At 48.4% G+C, this 15,640-nt stretch overlaps 1 protein-coding gene across 1 annotated transcript in view; it reads left to right on the top strand.

The window, feature by feature from the left end:
- SUSD3 (sushi domain containing 3) overlaps positions 1 to 11,995 on the top strand; it is a 37,324-nt gene extending 25,329 nt beyond the window's left edge. Inside the window, exon 5 of the mRNA XM_086619053.1 lies at positions 11,602 to 11,995. Coding sequence (XP_086475179.1) covers positions 11,602 to 11,815 — 214 coding nt within the window. The 3' untranslated portion in view covers positions 11,816 to 11,995. The remainder of the gene's footprint in view (positions 1 to 11,601) is intronic.
- Positions 11,996 to 15,640: the final 3,645 nt, after the last annotated feature.

The raw sequence follows: 15,640 nt of genomic DNA, 5'->3' as shown, positions 1-15,640 counted from the left end.
CACGGCAGCGCAGATGCCCACGGTGTGGGAACCTGACCTCCGGCCAGACCTGAGAAACGTCCACCCTGAAAGAGAGGGCATCACGTACTGTGGGGGCGTGGGTGGTGGGTGGTTCTGTGGCGGTTCAAAATCACCTCTGGAAGTGTCCAGATGCGTTACGCTGTGTTGTTGCCACCAAAAGAAAAGCAGGAAAATGAATCCACGTGAAATTCTAATCGCCGTTTCGCTGTGACTGTTCGTCACTGCGTGTAACACACGTCACTGTGTCTCTTATGTCCTTTGGGTTCTGCTCCGTCGTCGTGTACGGTGTAACACATAGCACAGTCCTTGTTGGCTTTTAATTCACTGCTCACTTGTACAGCTTTTATGTACAGCAGTATCTGTGAGTTGTAGCAGGGACCTGCAGAAAACAATTTTATGCAGATGATAAAGCTACTTCCATGTCACAGCGCAGCTGGAAGTTATATTCAAATGGAGCACTTGCACAAAAACCTGATGGCTGCTTAATCAGTTCCTCGCTTTGGGTGATTTTGGAAAGATGTGGAAAGCTAATTAAATGCTGATTATAACCTAAACAGTTTTTAGAAGACTCAGGATGCGATTTTTAATTTTGGGCAGCTTCAATCTGCTACGATGTTCATGTTTTGTGTATGTGTAATCTACTTTTGAAATAATATGGATAAACTTACAAAGGGCTGTGAGCAGGTTGGTGCTCTGCCGGGGCCTCGGGCTCCTTCTGGCTTCTTATCTTACCGGAGCAGAAGCTGCTGTGTTGTGTTTGCCAAATTCTGTACACTTAACTGAAAGTAGCAGGGAATATACAATTCTTCTGGATAAGCAGCTTCTCTGGGGCCAGAAATCAACAAGTTTATTATTTCTTTAGAAAACTGGAGACTGTGTAAACTTCAGTGGGGAATCGCCACGGGCAGGAGGAGGAAAGCCCGTGAGCTTTTTTTGCCAAGTAGAAAACCACACGTGCTGTGTGAAACACTGGTGCACATACCCACCTCCTGGCGCAGGAGGTCCGCTGTTAATCAAGGTCTCCTTAATTTCCAGCGTGCAGAGGTGATGTGGTCCTGGCTGAGCACTAGCCAGAGCAAAACTCAGCTGGGAGAGCAGGTGTCTTAGCCTGTGCACCCCAGAGCCAAAAGTCTCTCCCTTTCTCACGTGGAGGAGAGGTGCCGCTTCTAATCAGAGATGGAAATGGCACTGAAGCTGTTACAGACCCTGAATAAAACTGTCTTGGAATTGCTCTAGGAACAGGTGTGAGCCTTTATCAATTTGTACTTCGTTCCCTTTCTTCACTCAAATAAGATCTATTTAATCAGGGTTAGTCAAAGATGCTACTTTCTACTGGTTAGTTCTGTTAAGTGGATATATGCGCAGGATGAGATGTGGGAATTGTGCTGATGTATTTCGTGCCGACTCTTCAAAACTACAAACGACCTGTCAGCTTTGTGTTTCGCTTGCCAGACTTATATTTTGTGCGTAGCGAATGAGGCTAAGTGTCATCATCCTGTGCACATCCAGCTTACTGGGAACAGCAGGACCATGGAGGCAAATCCCTGGGGAGGTGCAAACCCAAAGCTGGCTTATGCTGGGGAGACCGGTGGGAAAGGACGTTGACCACCTGGGTTATTGACAGGCTGAAAGAGTTGGGGCTGTTCAGCCTGGAGAAGAGGAGGCTCCGGGGTGACCTTATAGCGGTCTTCCAGTACCTCAAGGGGGCCTACAAGTAAGATGGGGAGAGGCTGTTCAGGAGGGCCAGTTGTGATAGGACAAGGGGTAATGGTTTTAAAATAGAGGGAGGTAGATTCAGGTTGGATATTAGGAAAAAATTTTTTACCATGAGAGTTGTAGAACACTGGAACAGGTTGCGCAGAGAGGTGGTGGATGCTCCATCCCTGGAGACGTTCAAGGCCAGGTTGGACGAGGCCCTGAGCAACCTGATCTAGTTGGAGATATCCCTGTTCCTTGCAGGGGGGTTGGACTAGATGACCTTTGAAGGTCCCTTCCAGCCCTAACCATTCTATGATTCTATGATTCTATGATTTCTGCAGTACCATTCTCCGTTGAACGTGGACGTGTTGGCAGCCTGTGCTTGGAGGAAATCTCTAACCACGGGGGCGTTGCTGTAGTGGTGGAGCTGCCACAGCGTTGACTATCTGAGGAAATAAATAAAGGTGGTTTTATAACTTGGCAAAAAGTTATAAAGCAACAAAACTGAGGGCAAGCAAGCCTGAAAGAAAGCTTCTGGATGTTGCTGCGTGTATGTGAACCAAAGTGTGCATCTGTGGTCATGAACAAGATAAAAACTAATTTAACCAAGGCTCCTCAAGCAAGGTTCAGACTTGACATTAGGAAGCATTTCTCTACCAAGATGATGAGCAAACCCTGGAACAGGCTTCCTGGAGAGGTGGTCGATGCCTCAGTGTCCAAGACACATTTGGACAATACTCTTAATAATGTGCTTTAAGTTTTGGTCAGCCCTGAATTGGTCAGGCAGTTGGACTAGGAGATTGTTGTAGGTCCCTTCCAACTGAAATATACTGTTCCATCCTACTCCATTCCACTCCATTCCATTCCACCCTACCCTATCCTGTTCTTGCATTAGAGTTTCAGACGTTTGGAGGAATTTGTGCAAGACATTGCTAGACCTCTGAGCAGATCAGAAATCCCACTTTGATTTTCTAATAAAGAACTCTTCTAAGAAGCACGGGAGGCTGGTCGCTTTCCCCCTGCCTTTCTCAGGGCTGCAGTACGTGTGGTTCTCTGTGACACAGCCATGGGAAGTGGCTCTGCAACCCACTTAGAAGAGGAAGGCTGAGAGATGAGTGATGCCCTTGTTTGAGAAAGGAGTGGGTGGAGGCTTCGCAATTTATGTCATATTTACGATAGCGTTTCCTTTTCTTAAACAAAACTGTTCTGCTGCTTCTTCATGTACTTCTTCAAGTATCGGGAAGAGTGAGAACTCCTCCACCCTTGAAGAAGACCCTCCTGAGTATATCTTAGCCTATTTTTGACTAGAAAAGGATGTAGGTCATGCTGCTTTTCAGACTTAATTGAAGTAGATTTAGAGATTAACTAGAGATGAATGCTTTGATTCACCACTGTAAGGATCAAAAATACTGTAAGAGCACACAGAACAAAAAGCCCATTTTTGGGGGGGGGGGTAAGCCAATATAAAATAAAACAAAAAGCCAGTTCTTTCAGACAGGTAAAATATTTGTTATGGTTTACAGGATAATTTAGGAATAAAAGACTATCATTTGCTAAAGCGGTGCTTCAGTATGCTGATGAGATAATTTTGGCTGTAACAAGGTGACGTGGCACAGAGGCAGAATGCTGATGTATAGAAATTATAAATAATGTAGAAACCCAGCTGTTGGACAGTGGACCTGTCTGCCACAAAATGACATCTTTTTCCCCTTGTGTTTGAGAACAAACGTGATGACCAGACAGTTTTGCAGGGAAATGTTGACTTTTAGTGGCAACTACTCTAATTATAACGAGCCCCATTCTGGCTTCTTGGCTGCTTGAACAAATTGCTTTAAATTGCTGAGAAATATGTCTACAAATACCTGGGATCATTAACTACCTTTTTGGGGGTGGCATCCTACATTTTTCCTACATGTAAGGATGTAAGGAGTCGTAACGAGGATAAAAATATCAGTTTTTAGCAGAAAGTCTTTTACGCAGGAGCTGGAAGCATTTACAGGATATTTGCTCTTTTATAACATTTGCAGAGCTAACTGGCACTGTGCAGGGACAGCCCAGTTAGGAGGCATGGGGCCGCTGGGAGGGACGTGCCTGGCCCAGCGTGGCTTCTCAGAAGTGGCGAGCGTAGAGCAGAGATAGCAGGTTGCTGCGTGACGCAGGGGTTCGAGGCAGATTAGCTGAAGAAAAGGGTCTGTCATCTATGGGAGGGAGATTGGCTGCAGCTCTGGGCCACGTAGTCAGAGGAGAACAATGTGCATGAAGCTCCAGGACAGCCCCTGGGAGGACTGCTCGGCAGAGGCAGGGCTTGTCACCACGGGGAGGTACTGGGAGTAGCTGTCACAGCCTGGCAGCAGCAGGAAATAGGAGAAAAGCCTAAAATCAGTGAATCGTAGTCTGCGCTCTTTAACATTTGGAGATTTAAAAGTCTTCTCGATTCTGCATGAGAACAAAACCAGGACTGTTGGCTTCGTCCATCTGAAGTGAGAGACCTTCCTGCTCGCAGCAGCGTTCGGAATGCCGTCCTGGGTGTAAGAGGCTTTTTGAAATGGGTGTGCTCTGAGCAGGATATGTTATTTCTGAGTCAGCTGTTTTCTGATGAAGAACAGTACTTGATCCTGCAGTAATCCTTCTCTGGGATAATTGCTCAGGCAACCACCACTGGAGATGAACAGTTCACTTTCATCCCCAGCAAACAGCCACGTGGGAGAGCTTGGACTTAGTCAGCTGCCTGAGCAGGCAGGTTGTCCTCTGCCCCATGACAGGCACGGCGTAAAATATCAATAAAGAGAAGCTTAATGACAGCTGTCCTTGCTCTGTGCCAGCTACTGGTGGTGCTTGAGTGATGGAGGTGAATGTCAGTAAGAGATCGTAGAATCATAGAATCATTGAGTGCTTTGGGTTGGAAGGGACCTTAAAGATCATCCAGTTCCAACCCCCCCTGCCATGGGCAGGGACACCTTCCACTACACCAGGTTGCTCAAAGCCCCATCCAACCTGGCCTTGAACACTTCCAGGGATGGGGCAGCCACAGCTTCTCTGGGCAACCTGTTCCAGTGCCTCACCACCCTCAGAGGGAAGAATTTCTTCCTTAGATCTAATCAAAATCTGCCCTCTTTCAGTTTAAGTCCATTGCTCTGTATCCTATCACTACATGCCCTTGCAAGTCCCCTCTCCAGCTTTCTTGTAGCCCCGTTAGGTACTGGAAGGCTGCTAAAAAGTCTCCTTGGAGCCTTCTCTTCTCCAGGCTGAACAACCCCAACTCTCTCAGCCTTTCTCCATAGCAGAGGTGCTCCAGCCATCGGATCATGTTTGTGGCCTCCTCTGGACTTGCTCCAACAGCTCCATGTCAACACAAGATGTTGGGGACCCCAGAGCTGAATACAGCACTGCAGGTGGGGTCTCAGGAGAGCAGAGTAGAGGGGCAGAATCACCACCCTGGACCTGCTGGCTGTGCTTCTGCTCATGAAGCCCAGGACACGGTTGGCTTTCTGGGCTGCCAACGCACAGTGCCGGCTCATGCTGAGCTTCTCATCCACCAGCACCCCCAAGTGCTTCTCCTCAAGACTGTTCTCAATCCATTCTCTGCCCAGTCTGTACTGGTGCTTGGGATTGCCCTGACCCACGTGCAGGACCTTGCACTTGGCCTTGTTGAACTTCATGAGGTTCTCACAGGCCCACCTCTCCAGCCTGTCCAGGTCCCTCTGGATGGCATCCCTTCGCTCCAGCGTGTCCACAACACCACACACTTGGTGTCATCAGTGAACTTGCTGAGGGTGTGCTCAGTCCCACTGTCCATGTCGCCGACAACGATGTTCAACATCAACAGGTTGGCCAGCCCCAACACTGACCCCTGAGGAATGCCACTCATGACTGGTCTCGACTTGGACATCGAGCCGTTGACCACAACTCTGAGTGCGACCATCCAGCCAATTCCTTATCCACCGAGTGGTCCATCCGTCAGATCCATGTCTCTCCAGTTTAGAGACAAGGATGTCATGCTGTACAGTGTCAGATGCTTCGGACATCTCCAGGTAGATGATGTCAGTGGCTCTTCCCTTTTCCACCAATGCTGTAGCTTTGTTGTAGATGGCCACCAAATTTGTCAGATACAATTTGCCCTTAGTGAAGCCGTGTTGGCTGTCACCAGTCACCTTTTCTTTTTTTCCCATGTGCCTTAGCATAGTTTTCAGGAGGGTCTGCTGCATGATCTTGCCAGGCAAGATGATATTAAATAAACTGGTGTTGAAAAGAAGTGTGGGGTTGCCCTAACATGCATGTAGAGGTAGGCTCACCCTTTTGCATAGGCCAGCTGTAGCTGTTCCCCAGGGGAAGGGTTGGTAGAGGTGGGTTGAGGCCAGTTTGGCCTTGAGATTCCCTGCCTGGAGTAAGGTGAAGAAACTCCAGCGGCTTGCTTGTGACTCGCAAACTGAAATAGCAGCCTCCTCTTTTCCATCAAGTAGTGCTAGCATGCCTCAGGAGAGATCATAAAAATACTCACAATCTAGTGTCACCATCATGAGAGCAACCAGCAAACCCTTTTGGTGTGCTGAAGACCACGTTGAAGACCTGGGCACTCCATTGTTTGAGCTGTAGCATATTTACACCTCAGCACGTGCAGAAAGCTAGCTGTCCCAGGAGAAATACGGAGAGCTAGGAATAAGAAAAGCTGGGAGAGCTCGTTTCAGTTCGCATTAACTTCCTAATTAAGGTAAGAAATAGCCACACCTAGGGAATCCTCTTTTTTCTTTGCTTTTTCAGCATAACAGTCCTGTAACCTGTCTTGGAATAGATATTCCCTTGACTCAGGGATGTGCAGTTGTTTTGCGTCGGAGAACTGATGGGCTGGTATTTTCCATGCTCAGGGAGAACTGAACTTAGCTGTGGACTAACTCCTTTTCATCCTCTGTCGGCTACGACGACAGCCAGGAAGAAACTAGTCCAGCTCAAAAATACATCTGAAGAGCTGCAAAGAAATTTGGTGATTTTTTTTTTTTTCCCCTGGTGTGGAAGCATTTGGAAGAAGTTGTGCATTCCAAATTTGGACTGTTTTGAGGTGAATTACTTTACACAGCTCTAGGCCAAGTTATAAAACATTCTCTATGAAGTAGCTGATCTGACTGCAGGAGTAAGTCAAATGGAAAAGCCCACGTCTCAGTAGGTTTAAAGTCCTCCGTTCAGATATCCACTACAGCTGGAGCATATTATCAAGAAGAAAAAAAATCTCTTCTGCAGAGAAACAGGCTAGTATATTCTCCCACAGAAGATATTTTTAGTACCTGGAATTTTTGTACCGGAGCCCTTTCTGACTACAAGATGCATTACCAGTGTACCTGGCAAAAAGCAAATAAGGACAATCCAACAACGAAGGTGCCCAAGTGAAAAGGTTTTGCAAAAAAAAAGTAAAGCCAGCATGCTCTTAGGGGAGGCCACCTCGGCGTTTTCGGTCAGTCCAAGGAGTCATACGCAAGGTTGGTGGAATTAGCTCATAGCTTTGGCCTCCACAGTAAAATGAGATGTGTTTTCTTTTTCTTTTTGATTTATTGGCTATAACAGTTGGAGTTTTCCACTACCTTGTGTGAGGGGTTGCAAGGAAGGTGCAAATCAGAAACTCGAGTTGCTCTAAAAAATTTTCCTGTCTGCCCAGGCTTGCCAAGGAGCACGGCTGTAAGCCAAAGGACCTGCTAGAAGTGTGGACAAGATGGGGTGGGACACTTGGCCACATTCCTGCCTTGCCCTCTGCCCCCTTGATCCTTCAGCTTTTCCCCTCTGAACACCTAAGCAGAAGAGATTAAAAAGCTGAAGGATGTTTATGGCATCCAGTCATTATTAGCCAGCTGGATTGAGTTGAAGATAATGAACTACTAATTACTAATCAACTCAAGGTACCGACCCTGCCTACAAGAGGCAGGCCATTTCCTCCTGGCTGCGGAAGATGCAACAGCGTCCTTGGTGCCACAGCCCAGGCTGGTGAGCAACAGGATGTGATGCCCTTCCACCAGCAGGGCAGTGTGGTGTAGATTTGCCACACTGAAAGGGGACAACCCTTGAAGAAATACCCATGTTGAGAGACAAGCTGCTGCGAAGCTCAACGGAAAACATAAGCTGAACAAGAAAAACACACCAGGACACCCAGAATGACTGCCAGGAGATGCATTGGTGGGAGAATTAAGGGGGCAAAACATCTTCTACAGCAGTGACTTAGTGCCAGACTGTCAGAGGTCCTGGGGAAACTGGTTTATCTGGGTGCTTTTGAAGGGCAGCAGTCTCACCAGAGAGCTGGACCCTTCGCTCTCCCCAAAAGATCCCCGTGTTTTCCTTTGCCATCGGCCTCGCTGCCAGGACCCGCTCCCGCTGCCTGCGAGCTCTGCACGCTGCGCTCAGCCTGGCACCACCCGGCGCCGTGGGGCGTGCGCGGGGTCCTGGGCACAGCTGCACCCCCCGCCCGGCTGCAGGGCACGGATTGCAGGGAGCCACGGGCGGGCTGCTCCGGGGGCTGCTCCGGGGGCCGCAGGACCCCCCATCGCCGGGGTGGGGAATACTGTGCTCTGTGCTTCCCACTGTTGGCTTTCAGAGACTAAAACCTCCCAGCGCCCGCCGATGGGCACGCTTCCAAGGAGGCTTGGGTGGGGGACGTGAGCTGTGGTTCCGTCGGGGGGCCCCGTCACAACGGGCAGGATAACCGGCTGCCAAATTGTGCCCGTTTCGGGATTTCGGTCTTCATTGTCATCGCGACGAGCGCGGAGGGTGTGTGCGCAGCAGCATGTGCTTTCGATAAAGCTGCAATTATTGTTCTCATCGTGCTTCCATGAGTACCCCGGGGTCTTGTACAAAGCCACCAGACGTACAGCAACACAAAAAATCCCCTCCCGGCCTCCACCATAAAAATCTCTTTTCAGAGGCGGTGCCAGCAGCGGGCAGCATCGCGGCGGCCGGCAGCGCCGTGGCAGCCTGGCTCCTTGGAGTTCTCACACTGCTCCGATGGCTCGTTAGCAACGGTTTCCCCTCCAGCTAGGAACAGCTCTCAAGTCACACAAAGCAAAATTGTTGTGAATCCTCTAAAACCCAGTGACAAATGCGGTGGTGGCTGTTCTCCCCGGCTGGGAGCTCTGGCTTTATCTGTCAAATAAAGTCTGTCCTTAAATGTGTCGTGCGTCGAGCCGGGCTGTGCAGCTCCTGGCATCTTTGGGTGGGTTTGTGTTTCCAGATAAGAGTCCAGGGAGGTCTTCTAATCCTCTTACCATGATGATGTGAAGTAGCCCAGCTGGAAACTGGAGTTAAGGGAAGTTGAAGCGCTTGAAAAAAAGCCACACTTGTTCGGGATAAAGTAGAGAGCTCCCAAAGAGGAAAGTGCAAACCAAAGGCCACGTCTGACCGATAGCCATGTGTGCAGAGGACAGCCCACCACGTGCACGTTTATCTGTCCCTGGTCAACCCTGCAGCCCTCTTGATAGCTCTTCTCAGCCTTCTCTTAGGTGGAACTCCACTGATTTCACTGTCCCTCTGACATCCACAGGGTTCGATGTACTGCAACAAATGGGGGGTGCCTACTGTCACCTCATCCTAGACTTACTTCAGTCAATGGAAGCTCAATAGGTCCCACAATGGGAGGAAAAGGTTGCTTAGCCAGGAGTATAGTTGACCTCCAAGTACAGTTCTAGCCAGTTCGGCTTTCTGAGTTGGCGGTGGACTGTGGGTAGTTGCAGAGTTTTAAAATGCAGAGCTTTATAGGAGAAAACGTCGGAATGGGATGAATTCTGCCCAGGTAAACTACATTTATTGCACAATAACCAGAATACCTAGATTTGAACTCTAATCCTGGCAGGGCTGTTTGCAAAGGCTGTGGCTACCCCATCCGAAGCTTATCCCAGTTCTTCTCCCTGTGCCTGCTCTTTTGATTTGATTTTTATTTTGTAACTATTGACTACCACCTCAAGAAGACAGAACTGAGTTCCTTGTACTATTAAAAGAAAAAATAAATGCAGAGTAGCAAGTATCTCAGAAGATGTTCTGATTTTCAAGATCAGCTGTAACAGGTTTCCCAGAGAAGCTGTGGCTGCCCCATCCCTGGAAATGTTCAAGGCCAGGTTGCATGAGGCATTGGGCAACCTGGTGTAGTAGAAGGTGTCCCTGCCCATGGCAGGGGGGTTGGAACTGGAATCTGGAAGGTCCCTTCCAACCTAAACCATTCTATGATTCTATGATTTTCTTTCAGCAGTGGGATCTGCAGCATTACTCCATGTAGCTTCCCTGATGGCAAGCCACAGGGGTACTTGGATAGGTGTTTTGGTGTCCGACACAAAGATACCTGAAGGCTTGTTGACACACCAAGATCAACAGGCACAGTTAAAACAGTACAGGTCAATACAAAGCAGGTGAAGTTATCAGGCTGTTTCTTTGAGAAATAGATGAGTTTGTTGTTGCCCAAATTACAGGTGGGTAAATTCTGCTCATCTGAGCACCTCCTGACGAGCGTGTTCTGACAGCGCCTTCTCACATCAAACGCAGAGATGTTTTAAGATGCATTTACACTGTCTGACTGTAGCTCGTGCCCCAAGTAGTTTTGTAGCACAGCTTCCCAGTGAAGAGCAAGATTTGTTCTTCTTTAAGGGAAAGATGTATCTGCGGTGTAACTACTCTGTACCACAACAGGACCTTGCTTACTTGGTTTTATTTTCTGTTACTCCCCGGCGGTTCTTCTATCTGTGCATGTTTCATGCATGAGCATTTCTGCTGGCTTTCTGCAACTGGTAACTGCAGCTCCTGTTTCCTGAGCAGCTTTTCACGTGCAAAAGCGTAAGACCACGTTGTCCTGGATGTGGGTGTGCAGGCTGCTGCGTTCAGTGGCCACCACCGACGGCTTCAGAGGAAGCCAGAGAAGCCACGTGAGCTAGCTCACCGGCAGCGAATGTGGGGCAAGCAACCTCAGCATCTGCCCTGCGTGCAAGCAGCCGCCGTGGAATAACTGATCTTTTGCAAAAGGCCCCACGCTCAGGCTGCAGTCAATGGGCTGTGTCCATCCTGCCTGCTTCTGGCTCACAGCGCCGTGTGCTTAAAGCCCGCTGCGTCCGTCCGTCGTGCCTCTTGCAGCAGAGCTCAAGAACAAGCCGATCCCGTGCCCGCGTTGTCCTGGAAGAGTCGCGTGTAGTTCCCTGAGCATCCTTTCGGCAGCTCTGCCACTGCTGCTGCTCTGCCCATGCCATCCGCTGCTGGGTCATTTGCTCAGAGTCAGGAGGCTGTGCCAGCTTACCCTGTGGCTGGGAAACCCCTCCTTTCCCGGTGTGGAAAGGAGGGTGCAGGACGGATCGGTGACTGCCAGCACTGCAAGCACACACAGCTGGCAAATGCCAGGTCCCAGCCTGCGGTCCCTTCTGGGAGGGCCAGACAGTAGCCAGATTGGGTAGTCAGGGGCTAGCACAAGCCACGGTGCGACTGCGCTGTGTCGGCATCGCTGGCAGCTCTGCAAATAACACCTCAGATCCCACTGAGCACGACTGGCTCTTGTGCTCCCAGCAGTGCTCCGCTAACCAAGCACGGACTTTCCTTCTGCACCAGTCTCAGCATTCAAGTGTCCTTAGTGATATTCTCCAGATAGCGTAGCGTTGAATCGAAGCTGGGGACTCGTTGGGTGGAAAACAAACAGCTAACATCTCCCCCAACCCCAGATAAAACCAACCTCACAAGTCTTTTGAAGGTCTGCATCAGCTTTTATGGAGACACAGTTATTTGCCCCACCACTGGTTTTAATGCTAGGAGAAGCGAGGCCATATGTTACAGCACAAGTTGTTTGCAAAATGCCTGGTGTGCAAATAAAATGGATTAAAAAGTTCTGTATCCTCACCAGAGTGAATGGAAGAGAAATGACTTTTTCCTGTGTGCTTACAGGTTCCAGGAGGAGTGGACTCGGGACATCATAGCTGCTGGGTGTTGCAAAGACAACGATCATCTGCCTAAGCTCAGTAAGAGCAGTCGTGCACCCGTGGAACAAGCTGTGCCAGGTCACAACACTGTGGTGCAGACAGTGAATTCAATCCATGTCGTGGAAGTCTATGGACATAAGGATAGCCATAACAAACCGAGCTGTCAGATACCTGGATAGCTGGTGTCTGAAATACGATGGCTCCTCTGGACCAAAATGAAATTTGGATAGAAATATGTGCCTTAAAGACAACAGAGAAAGTTAATTATTCATATGAATTTGAAAGTTTTCTATATTCCAGGATGGTTGTTTAACAGAAATGCTTGAAGGTCTGATACAAATAAAAAAAATGAATGTTGAGGCTGGCAGTCCATAGCCGTTCTCTACGGTGTGCTGTGTGTTGTGCCCGTGGCAAAAGCAGCTTACCATTCTTCTGTCCATCTAGGGGGAGATGGTCACCAGTTTGTACGTTTGCCTGGTGCAGTCACTGATGCCAATTCCACGTCCCTAAGATCGCAGCCTTCTTTTAACCAGTGCTTTTTTGTAAGCGTTCCAGCAGGAAAAATCCCCCGTATTTTTACACAGTAGTGTGATAGGACTCCAATAAAACGTTGCCTTTAATTAAAACCCCCCGTTGTTTCACGTCAGGAAGGCCTTTTTGTTTCATTCAGCTGCTCGGCGTTCCGGTGTGCGTGTCCCGCGGGGGCGCGGGCGGCGGTGCCCTCCCGCAGCAGCCTGGCTCCGAGGAGGGCGGCAGCATCCCTGCCGGAGCGCTCTGCCTGAAGAAGTGATGCAGTTTTTTGGCAACCTGCCGCCTTTTCCTGTTATTAATCTGTCCCTGCGTGAGGAAACGAGGTATTTTTTTCTTGTTTTGTCCATTTTGTGTGGTTAAGTAACTGGTACGGCTCTTACTCTGCTGTTTGTGTGCACACACATATCGTACAGTTACAGCTTAGTTATTTTTGTTCAGGTTGAAGCCTGATTTATTCTCCTGTCACGCAGGGTATTGTCACATTCCTCTCATGATGGACATATGATCTTGTAGCGAGCTCCAGTAATTGTTTTATTGTATGGACATGGACCAGTTGGAGAGGGTCCAGAGGAGGGCCACGAAGATGATAAGAGGGCTGGAGCACCTTTCCTATGAGGACAGGCTGAAAGAGTTGGGGCTGTTCAGCCTGGAGAAGAGGAGGCTCCGGGGTGACCTTATAGCGGTCTTCCAGTACCTCAAGGGGGCCTACAAGAAAGATGGGGAGAGGCTGTTCAGGAGGGCCTGTTGTGATAGGACAAGGGGTAATGGTTTTAAAATAGAGGGAGGTAGATTCAGGTTGGATATTAGGAAAAAATTTTTTACCATGAGAGTTGTAGAACACTGGCACAGGTTGCCCAGAGAGGTGGTGGATGCTCCATCCCTGGAGACGTTCAAGGCCAGGTTGGACGAGGCCCTGAGCAACCTGATCTAGTTGGAGATATCCCTGTTCCTTGCAGGGGGGTTGGACTAGATGACCTTTGAAGGTCCCTTCCAGCCCTAACCATTCTATGATTCTATGATTCTATGATATCCCACTCATTATGAATCAGGTATCCTCCTAAGACCTTCTGTTCCAAAGTTTCAGGTTTGAAATTCAGATTATTGTAGCTTGCTGGCAGGCCTAGAAATGCCCCATTCCATCCTGGCCAAAAACACGTGCTTAAACTTCAGCTGTGGGGAAGTTGCAGCAAAGGAGCTTTTTTTTTTTTTGTTCCTAATAAGCTCAGTCCTTCTACAGAGCAGGCTGCACCCCTGCAGCGCGTTTCTTAACACGTCCTGGGAAAAGGAGAATGGATATACTTCTCAGCGCTTGTTCCCATCGAGTTCTCCATTCAGTAAATTAATGCTAGCCAATGTTTATCAGGACATATTTGTGCTGTGAACCATTTTGCCTGCATTTTTTCGGTGCTCTGCCAGCTTCCGTACCTACAGGTGCTCTTGCACTTGCATCCCACGTGCAGCGTTTGCTTCTGGCTTCACGCAGGGCTGGCACCAGCCCCGTTGCCTGTCCCGTCAGCTGCAGCCGCACCAGGCAGCTGGTAGGGTCCCTCGTGATGGTTGGGAGGATGCAATAAGGTCAGAAAGTTTTTGAGATGAGCTGGAGGCCCTGGCAGGGTGCCCTGAGGTGGAAAATGAGATGCAAGTGTTCAAGGCCAGGTTGGATGAGGCTTTGGGCAACCTGGTGTAGTGGAGGGTGTCCCTGCCCGTGGCAGGGGGGTTGGAACTGGATGATCTTTGAGGTCCCTTCCAACCCAAACCATTCTGTGATTCTATGAGTCTATGCAAGGATGTGAAATGTCTGCACAAAGCTCTGCACTTCAGCTGTCAACAGTGGCAGCTCCTCCTCACTGCTGGCGTGGGGCTTTCTGGCAGGACAGCTGGGAACGGCCACGCTCCATCCACTGGAGAAAAGCACTCCTGGGCCCCGTTTGACTGGCATCGGTGGTGAAAGTCTGCAGGTGGATGGAAATAAAACCAAAACTTGTGAAAGGAGCATAGAGAGGAACAAAGGCTGGGAAAACCAGCCAAACATCTGAGATGCTCCTATACGTATGGCTGGTACTTTCAAATTAAATGCAAAGAAGTTAAAGACTTTTCACATAATAAAAGGTACAACTTAATAAGAATTACTAGTGCTTGTGGGACAAATTATAGGACTAGGATCTTGGCATGGTAAATGACAGCTTGTTCCAGGTAGGACACGGGAGAAGAAAGGTCTGTACATTCTCTGAAGTTCAGCATGAGGTGAGATGCTCGTTAATTAACGTCTGTGGTTGAAGAATGAAGAGCGAAGGAGCATGGAGCGTGGGCTGTGGGCGTTCAGCACTGACTCTGCAGTTTGGAGGAAGAGCTGGCAGAAGTTTACTTGGGGAAATAAGAGAACCATCTTTAATATTGGGTGACTTTATTTGTCCAGTTCTCTGCTGGAAAAGTGTACAACTGTCAGGCGTTCCAGCACATGTCTTGGTGAGTTCTTTATTTCTGAAGGTGGTGAGAAGTGGGGTGGCAGTTGCTTCTGACTACAGCAGGGAAAAACTTGTTAAAAATCCAAAGTGACATTTGGATGAATGTGAAAATAAGTGACATCACGTTTTCAAGAAGAGAAGGAAGAGCAGCAGAGTATGGAAAATGGACTTCAAAAAGGCAAATTTTGACATACTGAAATAACAAGCACGAAGGATCTATGCAGAACCAATCTGATAGACGGAGCGCAGGAGAGCTGGCAGTCACTGGCAGAGGCTGTTCAAAGGCATGCCAGGCAAACCCACTGCAGAGGGCAGCAAAAATCTGATACAGCTGCCTCAGGAACTCTGAGGACATGAAAATCAGAGCAGAAAACCTCAAAAAATGGAATTGTGGCAGATGACTGAGGAGCAGCACAAAAAGAGGTGAGTGGAGCTGTTCTGTAAGGTAAGAGGTAATGTGAGTTGTTACAGCAAGCAAGGGAAATGAAAGAAGAGAAAAATACAGTGGAAGAATCAGAGAGTAAAACTACAAACTGCTTTTTTTTGAAAATGTAAAAATGGACCCAGAGATGACAGTCACTTAATGTCTACTTTGGATCAGGCATCACTGAAAAGTTCAGTGGTTAATGCAATGAATTTTAACACGAGACTAGGATTTCAGCATAGAACAAAGCAAGAAAAACATTACAAATGCTAAGATAAATTTTATTCCATGACAAAATTCATCCTAAAGCACTGAAGAATTAGTTAAGCAATGCTTGAACCATGATGGATGCAGCTTCAGGAAATTGTGAAGGGACAAGGGAGATCTTAGAATATGGGAAAGAGCAAATCTGACTTTAGTAAGGGGAGAGCAGAGAACCTCAAAAAGTGCCAGAATGAAGGTGCTTCTCTGATACCCAGAGTGTAGCACAAATGATTAAACAATCAATTTGCAAAGAAGACATGTCTCAACCCATTAAAAAGAGTTGTAGGCATGGGAGGGAACTGTTCTGTGCTGCTGGCAGT

The sequence above is a fragment of the Tauraco erythrolophus genome, chromosome 12, assembly GCF_009769465.1.
Source record: "Tauraco erythrolophus isolate bTauEry1 chromosome 12, bTauEry1.pri, whole genome shotgun sequence".
NCBI classification, from domain to species: Eukaryota; Metazoa; Chordata; class Aves; order Musophagiformes; family Musophagidae; genus Tauraco; species Tauraco erythrolophus.
This window is presented reverse-complemented; position numbering and strand designations above follow the sequence as displayed.